This window comes from Panthera onca, chromosome C1 (assembly GCF_046562875.1).
Source record: "Panthera onca isolate mPanOnc1 chromosome C1, mPanOnc1 haplotype 2, whole genome shotgun sequence".
Classification (NCBI taxonomy): Eukaryota; Metazoa; Chordata; class Mammalia; order Carnivora; family Felidae; genus Panthera; species Panthera onca.
Window position 1 is genome coordinate 187,569,528 of NC_138346.1, and position 12,966 is coordinate 187,582,493.

General features: G+C 54.3%; 2 protein-coding genes across 6 annotated transcripts in view; one reads left to right on the forward strand and one right to left on the reverse strand.

Moving 5' to 3' along the window:
• The first annotated feature begins 3,035 nt into the window (after positions 1 to 3,035).
• Positions 3,036 to 5,971, forward strand: HYI (hydroxypyruvate isomerase (putative)). Of its 3 annotated transcripts, XM_060621224.2 has the most exons (9): positions 3,036 to 3,487; positions 3,594 to 3,706; positions 4,082 to 4,164; positions 4,731 to 4,845; positions 5,020 to 5,098; positions 5,189 to 5,238; positions 5,352 to 5,421; positions 5,556 to 5,690; positions 5,811 to 5,971. In XM_060621224.2, exons 1-9 carry the CDS (start codon positions 3,289 to 3,291, stop codon positions 5,882 to 5,884), a joined length of 918 nt encoding a protein of 305 aa, XP_060477207.1. In that variant the 5' UTR covers positions 3,036 to 3,288; the 3' UTR covers positions 5,885 to 5,971. The 3 variants fall into 3 exon arrangements, with proteins under 3 accessions (XP_060477207.1, XP_060477206.1, XP_060477205.1); XM_060621223.3 differs by lacking the exon at positions 4,082 to 4,164 and having other exon boundaries at positions 3,055 to 3,487; positions 3,594 to 3,705; positions 5,785 to 5,971; XM_060621222.3 differs by lacking the exon at positions 4,082 to 4,164 and having other exon boundaries at positions 3,069 to 3,487; positions 3,594 to 3,705.
• The window catches only part of SZT2 (SZT2 subunit of KICSTOR complex), a 52,209-nt gene continuing 45,206 nt past the window's right edge, over positions 5,964 to 12,966 (reverse strand). For 2 of the 3 annotated variants that reach the window (XM_060621210.3, XM_060621209.3), the window contains exons 64-72: positions 12,771 to 12,851; positions 12,614 to 12,688; positions 9,954 to 10,167; positions 9,395 to 9,548; positions 9,119 to 9,241; positions 8,605 to 9,010; positions 8,359 to 8,475; positions 6,973 to 7,041; positions 5,964 to 6,836 (exon numbers count right to left, since the gene is read on the reverse strand). In XM_060621210.3, the coding sequence (XP_060477193.2) occupies positions 6,693 to 6,836; positions 6,973 to 7,041; positions 8,359 to 8,475; positions 8,605 to 9,010; positions 9,119 to 9,241; positions 9,395 to 9,548; positions 9,954 to 10,167; positions 12,614 to 12,688; positions 12,771 to 12,851 (1,383 nt within the window). In that variant the 3' untranslated portion in view covers positions 5,964 to 6,692. The other variant, XM_060621212.3, reaches the window with a different exon arrangement.

Genomic DNA, 12,966 nt, shown 5'->3' on the forward strand with positions numbered 1-12,966 from the left:
ACTGATGTTTCGAATTTGACCCAAACTTCTCCAAGCTCTTCAGAGATCACTCGAATACAAGAGCAAACTCCATTTTATTATTTGAGCCACCAGCTTTCCCTTCACTTTTGCATACAACACTGGATGGCTATCCTGCAACTCACGTGTATACGTATTAGTGGACAATTGGGTTAGTTTTGTATTTTTGCTACATAAATAGTGCTGCCATGATCATCACTGGTTTCCTGGTCCACCCTTGCAAACATGTCTTCAGGGGATATACCTGGGAAAGGAACTGTGGGATCAAATGTATATAAAGGCTCAGCCTGAAGAGGTAATCCAGATTGTTTTCCAAAGTGATTGTAGTGATTCACACGTCGACCAGCAGTGAATAAATGTTTCAGTTGTTCCAAATCCAATCCGATATTTGGTAACGTCTGGCTTAGTATTTTTTGCAAACCTGGGGGTACCTGGGTGGCTCGGTCGGTTAAGCGTCCGACTTTGTCTCAGGTCATGGGGGTTCTCGAGTTAAAGCCCCAAGTCGGGTTCTCTGATGGCAGCTCAGAATCCACTTCAGACCCTCTGTCCCCCTCTCTCTCTGCCCCTCTCCCGCTTGCTCTCTCCCTCTCAAAATAAATAAACATTAAAAAAAATTGTTTTTGCCAACCCGGAAGGTGTAAAATGAGTTTCATTAAGGTTTGGATTTGTATTTCACAGCAGGTGTGTGTGTGCATGTGTATATAATTTTTTTAACCACACTGGCAAGTGCAATCCGGTGATCAAACAAGACTCTGAACTCTACACTCAAATTTTCGCCATCATCCATGTAACTATTTACAAATTGTTGTTACCTTAACTCATTGTCATACTGAGTTCTTTGGATAAAAGTTAGATGCATAGAGTCAAGATCTGTAATAATAACTTAGTGTAATACCTGTGTTGCAAAGTGGTATATGGTAGAAAGCCAAATGGTGAATAAAGAAAATAATTTTCATGGGCACCGTACTCCTTTTGCGTTTATTTTGATGTATCATAGGAAGGTGTTGAAGAGAATTAGAGGGGAAAAGGAGTCATACACCTCTAGTTTATACATCATTTCTGCTGCCCTAAACAGTATACATGCAAAGAAGGAGTGGACCACTGATGTTGCTCAAATTTTGTTCCTGGTTAGACCCCAGCAGGTGGGGCTTTTCACAGACTCAGAGAAGTGTTACAAAGAAGTGTTAAAAAGGAATTACTTTCCTTAGATGTTATTCTGTACGGTCAACATTGGACTGTAAACATGCTGGAGTTGGGACTGATTAAAATGTTAAACTTAGTGAGGTCACATCCTGATTGGACTATACCCGAGAAACACGTTTCAGGACAAGTCCAAGTTCCAAGTATAACAAATGGGCAAGAGATCAGGTGATCATAATAGCTGGTGGCAGTCCGTTCTTAGAGGCAGAGCTGAAGAAATAGAACTTGCTAGCCACATGGATTAACTCTGATGCTGGCCTGGACCCCAGGTGTCTGAGTGGGCCTGACTTGGAGTGGAGGCAAGCAATGACAGATCAGACAGTGGAGGTTGGGTGTGCCTAACGTTGTACTTGGAGCTTCCTTCTCTCAAAGCTAGCACAGAAAACAGACCAAGGTGACTTCCACTCATGTATTGTTGGAATATAACTTACAAAATATATATATTTTTAAATTTATTTATTTTAAGGAGGGAGGGAAGCGAAGAGAGGGTGGGAAAGAGAATCCCAAGCAGGTTCCACACTGTCAGCGCAGAACCCAACATGGGGCTTGAACCCATGAACCGTGAGATCGGGACCTGAGCAGAAATCCAGTCGGGCGCTTAACCGACTGAGCCATCCAGGAGCCCCTAAACTTACAGTTTTTAAAAGCATTTTAGCAGAGTATTGAGACCTTAATCACCTATTTGCTGACCATGTGAACCTGCCCAATCGTTTGGGTTACTGAGGATGAAATAAACGCATTCGAATTGTCTCAAGAAACATGAAGAGGCTACAAATACAAGAGCCCAGCTAAGAGTCAACATCCCAGCTTGGGAAGTGCACAGTCCCCCCGCAGCTGTGGGGTTGGCTAGCCTGGGGGACTCTACACAGAGGTTCTCAAGTTGCTACCTCTACCCCTACTGTTCTAGTGCTTGCTTACCCTCATCTCTGAGCTAGCTTTCCACCTGACTCCTGCTTATTTTGTTTCTACAGCCACAATCATCTTCCGGCAAGACCACCTCTTAGTTGACTTTCTCCTACGAACCTTGAAGAAGAGAATCTGATTGGCCAGATCATCTTCCCAAACCAGGCAAGTAAGGGGTCTTAGACCAGCGGAAGCCTTGGCTGCACTTGGATCACACGTCCTCCTGTGGCCCAATCAGCTAGGGATAAGGGGGAACTGCCCGTCCATAGCCCCTCAGTGCAGAGACCACTGGTGGGGCCAGTTTTCCTACAGGACTTTGGGCCGGCAAATACTGTAATGGACATTTCAAAGGAACCTAAGAAAAAGATTCAGAGATGGAACCAAGAGGTGCTTTAAAGTACTTTTACAGCATACGCACACACACAAATATTGAAAAGCCCTAATGACCATCAATAAAGGATAAATTCTGGGCTGCCTGGGTATGCGACAATGAGCAGCAAATGCAAGGACTTTTAAGGATATTGAAGAACACGGGAAATGCTCACAAAATCATATTAAATTAAAAAGCAGACCATAAAACTATGTACAGTATGATCAGAAGTCTCTAAGAAAAAAACCTGCACTTAGTTTATTTTTTAATCTGTAAGGGAGAGTTAATGGGTAGCGGTGCGCTGACTGGTGATTTAAATGCCCCCGATTTGGTCTTGTAGCCCTCAAACACTACGTAAAGAACAGATACAGTGTTTATAATGAGGGGAAATACTAAGTCTTTGCTAAAGTTCACGTTTCTCGAATTTAACTGGGCTCTCTCGCCCCTCTCCGCCGGCTCTCGGCCCAGGAGTCCCAGGCCCAGCCTGCCCCGCGCAGCTGGGGGGCTGTCCCGCCCACGCCCGGACCCAGCTCCTTCCGCTCGGCCCTCTGGCCTCTCCCCGCCTTTCCCCTTCTCCGGTCTCGAAAAACGTCACTTTTCTGGACCATCCGCGGTCTTTCCCCGCTCGCAGCTTTTCTAACCTGAAAAGGCAGGCGCGGACGGCTGGTGGATCGGCTCGCGGCGCCAGCGCGCCCCCGCTCGGTCGGCCTCCCGACACGCGCCCGCCCCGCCCCCGCCCCGCCCGCTTCCGCCTTCCGGCCCCGGACTCTGCCCCGCGAGCGTGTCCCCTGGCCGCTATGGCTCCGCTCCGCTTCTCGGCCAACGTGTCGTGGCTGTTCCCCGAGCTCCCCGGCCTCCCCGCGCGGCTCCGGGCGGCGGGCAGCTCGGGCTTCGAGGCCGCCGAGGTCGCCTGGCCGTACTCGGAGTCGCCCGAGGCGCTGGCGCGCGCGGCGCGGGAAGCGGGCCTGCGGCTGGTGCTGATCAACACGCCCCCCGGTGCGCCGCGGGGCCGAACCGGGGCGGCGGTCGGGGGGGGGGGGGGGGGACGGGGACGGGGAGCGCCTGGGACGCTAGCCGCAGCTGACGCCCGTTCTCTCCTCAGGGGACCGAGAGAAAGGGGAGATGGGGCTGGGGGCCGTTCCCGGGAGGCAAGCGGCTTTCCGAGAGGGGCTGGAGCAGGCGGTGCTGTACGCCAAGGCTCTGGGCTGTCCCAGGTATCCTATGCTCTTCTCCTCCACCCCCCTCCCCTTCTTGCCCTGTCTCCTCCCAGACCCTGCCTCACGTTTGGGGTCTGGGAGAACAGGACGCCAGGTCAGAGAGCTCGGAGTCTGAGCGCACTGGCCTTTCCACTCCTTCAGTCCTGGTCCTTTGTCAGTTGCCTTTGGATTTTATCTGTCGTGTGCGGTTCTCCTGTTTGCTACTCTTTCATCCTGGGATCCTGTGCTGGGGGCTGTCTGACCAGGGAGGTAGCCAGCTAAACATACAGAGATCCAGTTGAGGAAGGGTCAGTTCATGGCAGCTGTGGGAGCAGAGTAGGCACCTGTCTGGGATCAGAGGAAGCTTCTTACAGGTAGTGATGTTGAACAGGGTCTCTTGATGGAAGGAGCACTGGAGGCGAGGATGCAGCAGAGAGAGACCAGGGAAGGCTTCGTTTGCTCAGCAGAATTCCTAAGGTTGGAAATGTGACCTTTTGGAGTTGAGTGTGGCCGAGAAAGATCAGGTGGTAACAGGAGGAGGTAGAAGGCACACCATGGGCTTGATCAAATAAACACATCCCACCGAGTGCGAATGGGCTGAAGTGGAACTGGAAACGGGTCATTACTGGCGAGTGGTGGGGGCAGAAAGCAGATGGGAAGAATCTAAGGAGCAGATGCAGGAAGTGGAGACAAGCAGCATGGAATACTCATGGGAAAGGGTCAAAATAATTTCTAGAAAGGGAGGCTGACACATGTTTACAGCCTGAGGAGAGGACCACTGGAAAGGAGATGGACAGGGAGAGCCGAGTGAGAGGTCTCTGAAGCAGGAAGACGGGGTGTCTCTCAGAAGGCATCTGGGGAAGGGCACGGCCTCAGGCTGACCATGGAGTGTGAGGGTGCTGGAGGGCATCACTGCCAGGTGATAGATCACCAGCAGGGGAGATGGGGGGAAGGCAGCTGGAGGAGATGCCCACAGGGAGCCAAAGGAGGGCCCTGCTTCCAGGACGGACTCCCCAGCCCCCACCAGTGCTGTCTCCCCCCAGGATTCACCTGATGGCTGGCCGAGTACCCCAGGGTGCTGACCGAGCAGCAGTCAGGAGTGAAATGGAGACAGTTTTTCTGGAGAACCTGAGGCACGCGGCTGGGGTTTTGGCTCAGGTGAGACCAAGAACAAACGGACACACGATACTTACACGAATGCCCATGTGCGCAGAGGGGGCACACGGTGGGCAGAACAGATGAGGCACAAGGCCGGGCACTAGCCCAGCTCACAGGGAACGGGGAGGGGCTTCACCAGTGACTGACTGATGGGACACAGGTCCACCATGCTAGGAGAGCCTCGTGGGACTGCTGGAGCCCATCAATACCCGCAGCACTGACCCTCAGTACTTCCTGGACACGCCCCAGCAGGGTAGGACTGCAGCCTTGTGCTCCCTCCAGTCCCGTGTGATCCTTGTGCTCTCCTTGTGTCTCACGACCCCCTCCCCACTTTCTCTCCCAGCGGCAGCCATCTTACAGAAGGTCGGAAGACCCAACCTCCAGTTACAGATGGTGAGTGGAAGAAAGGGAGTGCTTCACAGAAGGCCCGTGTTCTCCACATCTGGGAAGAATGGGGTGAGGGAAAGGGCCCTGCAGGGCCTCTGACTGTAGTAATCTCTACGCAGGACATATTCCACTGGCAGATCATGGATGGCAACCTGACAGGAAACATCCGGGAGTTCCTACCCCTTGTTGGTGAGAGGGGTCTCTTGGCTCCTTGTTGTCTGCTGTGTTACTCCCTCTATCCTCCCACCCCTTCAGACCCTCGCATCTGTCCCTCGGGCCCCAGCTGGAGCGTGGGCCCCACATCTGCCCACATCTGTCTCCAGGGCACGTGCAGGTGGCACAGGTCCCGGGCCGGGGGGAACCTGACAGCCCTGGAGAGCTGAACTTCCCCTATCTATTCCAACTGCTGGAGGATGAAGGCTACAAGGGCTTTGTGGGCTGCGAGTACCAGCCTCAAGGTGAGGGGGTGCTGGGGCTCCAGGCCTAGGGCTGGGGAACGGAGCTCTGAGGGATAGGTAGCAGACATGGCTGTTTTTCTCCCCACGGGTCGAGATGCCACGGCCTCCCTCTCTCCTCAGGAGACACAGCAGAGGGCCTGAACTGGCTTCGTTCCTACTGGGATAGGCGGGGCCGCCCACAGGCTGGCCAGTGAGGTCCTGCCCGGCACCCACCTGCCTCTGTGGGACAGTGCACCAAGCATCCCAAATCTCCTGAATTAAAAGACCACCTGCTGAACGTTTTCCTCTGTGTGTTATTGGGTGGGGGGAGGACACACGGTGTCTAAACTTCTGTCTCCCTGGGTTACTTCCCTCCTGTTGAGAAGGGACGTACAGCTCACACTCAAGTCCTCCAGTCCGTTGTGCCAGTGTCGCTGTGGAGATGGGGGTTTTCGAGCCCACCTCTTCATTAACACACCAGAAACCACGGGTCCGAGAGCAATGGGGCTTGCCTGTGGTCACAGGGGCTTCAGAAGCAGAGCTGGGATGGGAACCAAGTTGTCGTTATCTCAACAACAATGTTTGGCGATGATGTTCACGTGGGAAATGAAGACCAGAGGGCTCAAAATGCAGGGAGGCTGAAAGCAATCGAAGACTTGAGAGGCAGCATTCAGGCAGAGGAGCTCTCAGGGGTGAGTGCTTGGCACCTGGTGTGAATTCCTGGGACTCCACCAGGGCAGCAGGCAGGTGGAGTCCCTTTCTGGGGAGGGTCCAGGGGCCTGAGAGGAGATGGGCACCTCAGGGAACTGACCTGACCCTCTGGAGCCCTGGGCCGGTCACCCTGGCAGGTGCTCAGCGGGGCAGCTCCTACTGCTAGGCTGCGACTCAGGCCCCTGAGATCTAGTCACAAAGCCTTCGGTGTCCGTCAATGTCTGGGCCCAGAAGGGCTGGTCAGTCCTGCTTCAAGTGGACAGTCTCACAGATCCATGGTTTGAGTAAGGATGACATTCACTGGTCTGGGCCTCACAGGAGGCGGGTCCAGAGGGTGAAGCAAGCTGTGTTGATGACGGACTCCAGGTGGTGGTAGGTGGAGACCAGCTGGGCAGGAGGGCTCTCACTGTCCTGGGGCTGCACTGGGAAGGGCTCTCGGAAAACCACTGTCAGAGACTGTGGGGAACATGGTGGGGGTGCCATGGTGAGTGGAGGGCAGAGTGGGTACCGGGGGCAGGGCTCCCCAGCCTCAGCAGGCTCCGGGCAGAGCCTCCTACTGGGCTGACGCAAAGCCCCTCCCCGCTGTGCTCACCGTCTTTCCCAAGTGGGAATCCAGAAACACCAGCACGAAACAGTCTGTGAACTTCTGATTCAGCACAACCTGCAATGAAAGACAAAGTGAGGTGGGGAGTGAGGTCTGTCTCACCTGAGGCAGCATCCCTCTTCCTCGAGGGCATTCTGGAAGTGGGACCCATTTGAGGAAGGCCTGCGTCCATCACCAAACCTGTGCCCACCCACATTCCACAGTCACCCAGGACCTTGTCTCTAAACTGAACCTCAGTCCTCGTCCTCACTGACTCCCAGTCAGCCTGACCGGAAGTCTGTTTCAGAGGTCATCTACCGAGAGGCCGCGCACAAAGCCGAAGTGTATCAATGAAGGAGAGTTCTCTACACTTGACACGACCCCTCCTTGCCTCCTGTCCTGGGTCTCGTATCTCTTTGACCTCCCCTGGGACTTACGTCTGTCTGTCCCTATGCTCAGCTCTGCAATCCCTTCCACATGATTCCTTCTACTCCCAGGCTTCAGTTCATGTAGATGCTGCCCAGGTCTCCCTCCTGGGCTCCAGTTCCTGGCATCCATATACCTTCTAGAATATGGTCCTGGGAGGGCCTCACGACTTCAGACTCCACTTGTCACCCGTCCCCCAAGGCTGCTCCTGCTTCAGGCTCCCACCACCCGCAGAAGCACCCCATCTGCTCACACCCCCTGCACAACTGCAGCTAGACCAACTCACGTCCACATCCAAAGATGCCCCTTCCCACCCTGAAACTACCCTTCTCCACAAGCAGGGTTGCAGGACCCCTCTCTACAGACCAACTCCTACTTTTGAAGCCCTCTTCTGCACGTCTCCTCCCCAGAACCACTGCTTTTGTCAGGCCCACCTCTTCAGTCTCTTAATTCCCATGCTCTCGTGAACCCTTTTCTACCTGGCCCAGGCAGTGCTTTCAGTCTCTCACACGCCCCTGGGCATCGGGCTAGGAGGCACGTTCTGAGTCTGGGGTGGGGCCTGAGAGTTTGCATTCTGGCAAGCTCCCAGGTGCCACTGCCGCTGCCGGCCTGAGGACCACACTTTGGGTAACGGGGCTTTAAAGCTCCAGAGGCCCTTTCTGGGATTCCTGCCCCTAAGACCAACCACTGATGAAGTTCCAGAGCTTGGCCCTCGGGATCTCTAGCCAAAGGTTTGTGTTTTTGTGAGCTTTTGAGGACAGAGCTCTAGGCTGTTTTCACGAATCCCATGTTGAGGGTCAAGTGCTTGAAGGGTTTTACATGGATCCGGGTAGTCTCATTTCATCTAGGCCTCTTTCCAGAGCAGACCTTGTTCAGGCAGGCTGGGGCTCCTTCGGGGGACACCTGTCATCTCTCTGATGAGGACTTCCGCTGTGTCTCCCCTTTCAGGGGAGGATCAGGGAGACTTACCAGGTACTGAGTTCCCAAGTCTGGGCTCTGGAAATGGCGACAGCTCTGAGGAAAACGGCTTAGGAGAACCTTGATCAGGCTCTGGTACCAGGAGACCGTCATAGACAGGAAGCAGTCCTAGGGGAAGGTCCATGGGGCTGCATCTGCTGTCCCAGAGCCACCCGAGACCTCTGCACCCTCTACCCTGGCTGCTGGTAGGATTCCTAGTATCCAAACCAGCCCCTTCCAGAATCCACAGCTGCTTACCAGCTGGGGGTCAATGTCCCCGATGGATTTGGCATGGACTGCTTCCAGTAGCTCCTCCAGCTCAGCCAGGGCCAGGCGCCCCCCTAGCCGTAGCCGGTCAGGCCCTGGAGGCTCCAGCAAAAAGAGGCGCTTCCAGAGGGTGTCCCGGCGGCAGTGCCCTCCGGCCAGCCGGACCAGCTGAGCCAGCCGTGCCCGTGCCACGCCTACCTCCGTAGCCAATGGGGGGAACAGGGGAGCTGGTCCAGAGGCCAGGCCAAGCCCTGAGGCCTCCCCGGGGCTACCAGCTGAGCTCCCGGGAGTTTCCGGCTCAGGGGGCAGTCTGGGTGGCTTCCGGAACCGGCGCATGTCGGCAGTGAGCCTGGGGAAGAGCTCTCGTTGGCTGGTGAGCACCACGAAGAACTGTAGCCTGGGGGGTGGGAGGGGTAGGAATGTGGTGATCGCAACAGGAGACGCTCAGAGCAAGGGCACAGGGGAGCTGGACAACGAGCACAGTCAAGGTGGGGGATCTGCTGACCGCAGAACATGCCGCTCAGCTTCTCCTTGCTCTTCAAAGGGTGCAGCACAGTGACACACAAGCAGAGACACATCAAAGTCATCCTGGTGACGAAGTCCCTCAGAGTCCAGGTAGGAGCCAGAGCTGTACAATGAGGGTGGGTGAGATGCCAACACTGAGGTTCTAATGAAGCCAACCCCCTCCTCCCTCCTGCTCGAGACTCGGTCTCCCTACTGCCAGGATGGCCTCGACCTCAGCTTCACCAGATCACATGCTGGTGCCCCCTTGCCACTCTACCTGTGCCACGCTGATACCAGGGCATATTCATTATGTTCTGGGCCTCCTGGCCGCGCCATCCGCAATGGCTTCATGTGGTAGGAGCTGGCATGGTCGGCCACGTAGTTATACAGCTGGTGGGCAGCAATGAGTGGTGTGGAAAGCTCCAGGGTCCCTGAGGGGCAAGTTACAGGAGATGCTGAGCCTGGGACAGACACACTGCATGGGTGGGGCAGGAGGTTAGAAGTCCCTAAGGCTCTGATCGACAAGTGGCCTGGCTCTGTTTTTCTGGGGAGCTCCTGTGGAACATCGAGATGGGACAAAAGTGGCTCGGGAGAGACAGAGGGCAGGGTACACATGACACAGGATCTAAACTTTGATGTGAAACAGCGTGAAGAACTTAAGATAAAGACACAAACCAGAGACATGGGGACAGGGTCCAAGTGACCTGAGGCGATTAACAATACAGGACAGGAGGTGCAGAGACTAGGTCTGGCCCCAGGAAGTGGTCCCGTCGGCCCTGGCTTGGAGACACCGTGTGGTCTATTTCTGGTTCACTGGCTTGCCCTTGGGCACAGACCTTGGTAAATGTGATTACGACCAAAGTGGGGCCCGTCAGGGTGGTGGGCCAGGAAGTGTCGCAGGAAGGTGGTGAGGTGGTAGCCATGTCGCAGCACTAGGTGGGCGCCCAGGACGTGTTGGTGCACCAGGCGCAGGTGGAAGTCGTAGCTGAATGAGTGCACGTGCATCAGGTCCCGCACCTTGTCACATTCCTCAGTGAACAGCATGGACAGCTGGGGAGGTGGCGGCAGGGGACTGGGTCAGGATATGGCACATGGCCCAGCACATTCCCATTTCTCTCCCATCAATGGGAGGTTCAAGATTCACCCTGTTGCTGTGGGCCTGGGGGAACCCCGTCTGCCGGAGTAACTTCTATGGGGAGCCCTCCTCATTACGTCCCCTGTTTCATACAGTATCGTGACTCTGTTGACGTGAAACCACGACCATTTTGATAGATGGGCCTTTTCACTCTATCCCAGATTCCAATAAAGTCTGAGGCAGATTCACTGACGCAAAAAATCCTTGTTCAGTGTCTTACTAGGTACTGTTCCGGGTGCTGGGGATACAGCGGGAAACAAGCAAACCCTACCTTCAAGAGCTCCCGTTCTAGTAAGTGGGTAGGTAAGATGATAACTGTTAGGCAGAATAAATGAGGAGGCAGTACGCTAGAAGGTGGGGTTGTGGAAAATGTAGTAAAGCAGCTGCAGTTTTAAACAGGGTGATCCGGGTAGGCCAGGTGTATAATTTACTATTAGAAAGTCTTTCCCGGCCCCTCCCATCTCTCCAGCTTTACCTTCCCATCAAAGCACCGCTCTTCCCAGTACATCATACATTCTCTTCACACTTTTGTAACTGCTTGTTCTCTCTGCCTGGAATGCTGCTCTCCCTGCTCCCCAAATGTGGCTAACTCCTACTCAATCGTAAAGCTTCATCTGGGATATCCTGCGAAGGCTAGGCCGGGGTAGGCCTCCTCTAATTGATCTGCGAATGAATGAACCATGAACGGAGGAAGGAAGGAAGGCAGAGACACAGAGCTGGTGCTTCTCTTGGTGGAAATCACCATCACTGAGAGTGTTAGCGGCTGGATCTGCGGTGCTGGGATGGCAGAATCTACACGACCATTCCATCAGAAGCACTGGGCACAGGAGTTACTAGGAAAGGAAATAACTGGCTGTCAAAGAAGTGACAGCCTAGGGGCCAGGGGAGCTGTGTGATCTTGGCTGAGTCATGGTCTCTCAGCCTTAGTTTCCTCATGTACATGAATATAAAGTAAAGGTCTTTGTAAAGCTAGAGAGCTTGTGATAAACTGAAATAACCAAGGACTATGATTATCATGAGCACCAGAGAGGCGGCCGAAGAAATGTCACAGGATGCTCACGGAGGAGGGGAAGAGGAAGAAAGGAAGGCTCGGGGACACTGGTGTCTGGGACATCACTGATTTCACTGTTAGGAAGGCACATGATGATGTGTTACCTTAGGGCTCACGTCCCCCAGACCTAGATTCCAACCCCAGTACTGCCACCAACTAGCATGTGCCCAGGCAATTAATATCCACGCACATCGGTTTCCTCAAGTGTGCTGCAGGAGGAAAACTCTCCGCTGAGCACATACTCCACACTTAATAAACAACAGCAACAATAAAACAATTTACAAATCTAAGTAGGGTCAGAGATTACACAAGTAGGGGCAAAGCGAGCCAAACTGGATGGAAATCAGGGGCAGAGAAGCCACAAGGACTTCAAGAAGCTCGAGAGAGTCATGGGGGTGGGTCTTCCCCACTAGTACAGCACTACATGGACAGTGTACCTGCTCGTCCAGAGCTCCCTTCATAGCGCTCTGGCCCAGGTAGGTTCCTGCACATAAAGTCCCCACGCTTTTCTAGGTCACCTTATCTTGTGATGAGTGGACTAGGGATCCACACTGAAGTCAAAGGCAACCATCTATGGGCTGGACGTGAGCATTCCAGATATGAGGAGTCTGACTAGGCCCAGTCAGACCTTGATCTCAAACTAGATGAGAGGCACAGAGAAGGTACAGGCCCTCACATGACATGCCTGATGACCTGAAGGAGCTGAACTAACTCAAGTACAGAGGGCTTTAGGTCCCTGACCTCACTCAATCCTCTGACTCATTCTGAGCACTCCTGAGTTGTGTGGTCCTCACCGGTACAGGGCTCTGCCCTGAAGCCGACAGGGATGTAAATAACAACTAAGGGCCAGGGGTATGCTGTGTGGCTGGGAACTCTGGTCCTCACTCTAAGTGTTAGTGATGACACTGACAAAGTCTGGCTGTCTCCAGCTCTAGATTAGGCCAGGACTGCCCTTGGCACTGGCCTACCCATGTGTCAGGTTACCCACTATGTTCAAATGTGCTAGCTGACCATCTCTGGTTATGGCTTAACCACAGTGCCAGGCTCCTGTCAGTGCCAGACCAGCCACGGTGCTGGACTGCCTTCTGCCTCCAGTGCTATGGTTGAATAACAGCTCCGGGCCATTGGCACAGTGACACTGATGGGTGGATGACCCAGTCATGGCACCAGAATGACCACTGACTTGGCCAGCCCACAGCATCAGATCACCACTGGGCCAGACTATCTGTGTTCCTCTTACTGGCCACAGCACACTGGGGATGTGCTGAGTATGCCCGAGACCCCCTATTCCCTCTGTTCCTACCACATACCTGAGAGTTGACAGCTTGCCCCATGGGGATTCGGGAACATTCTAGGGCGAACTGTTTGACACAGAAGTAACAGCCCTGGAGAGAGGGTGAAGATGAGGTCAGGGGGGCAAGAGACAGATGGATCTGGCTCTCCCTACTCAGTGCTCCTCCTGCTCACCTGAAAAGCCAGCTCCATGAGGATGATGCCCCCGGGCAGTGCCCTCTGTAGGTGGTAGGTGGTGACTGGAGAGCCAGTGCTCTAAAGAAAGGAGACAAACCGGGGTTCAGGGGCAGGGGTTGGAGATTCACCAGCCTCGAACCCGCAGGGGAGGATCAGGGATGCTAGCTTGGGTCTGGGGCCTCATGGGTTTCAC

Coding starts and splice junctions, on each gene's coding strand:
- HYI (XM_060621224.2), top strand. CDS start 3,289: ATGGCTCCGCTCCGCTTCTCGGCCAACGTGTCGTGGCTGTTCCCCGAG. Junction 3,488..3,593: donor GCTGATCAACACGCCCCCCG/GTGCGCCGCGGG, acceptor TTCTCTCCTCAG/GGGACCGAGAGAAAGGGGAG. Junction 5,691..5,810: donor CTGCGAGTACCAGCCTCAAG/GTGAGGGGGTGC, acceptor CTCTCTCCTCAG/GAGACACAGCAGAGGGCCTG.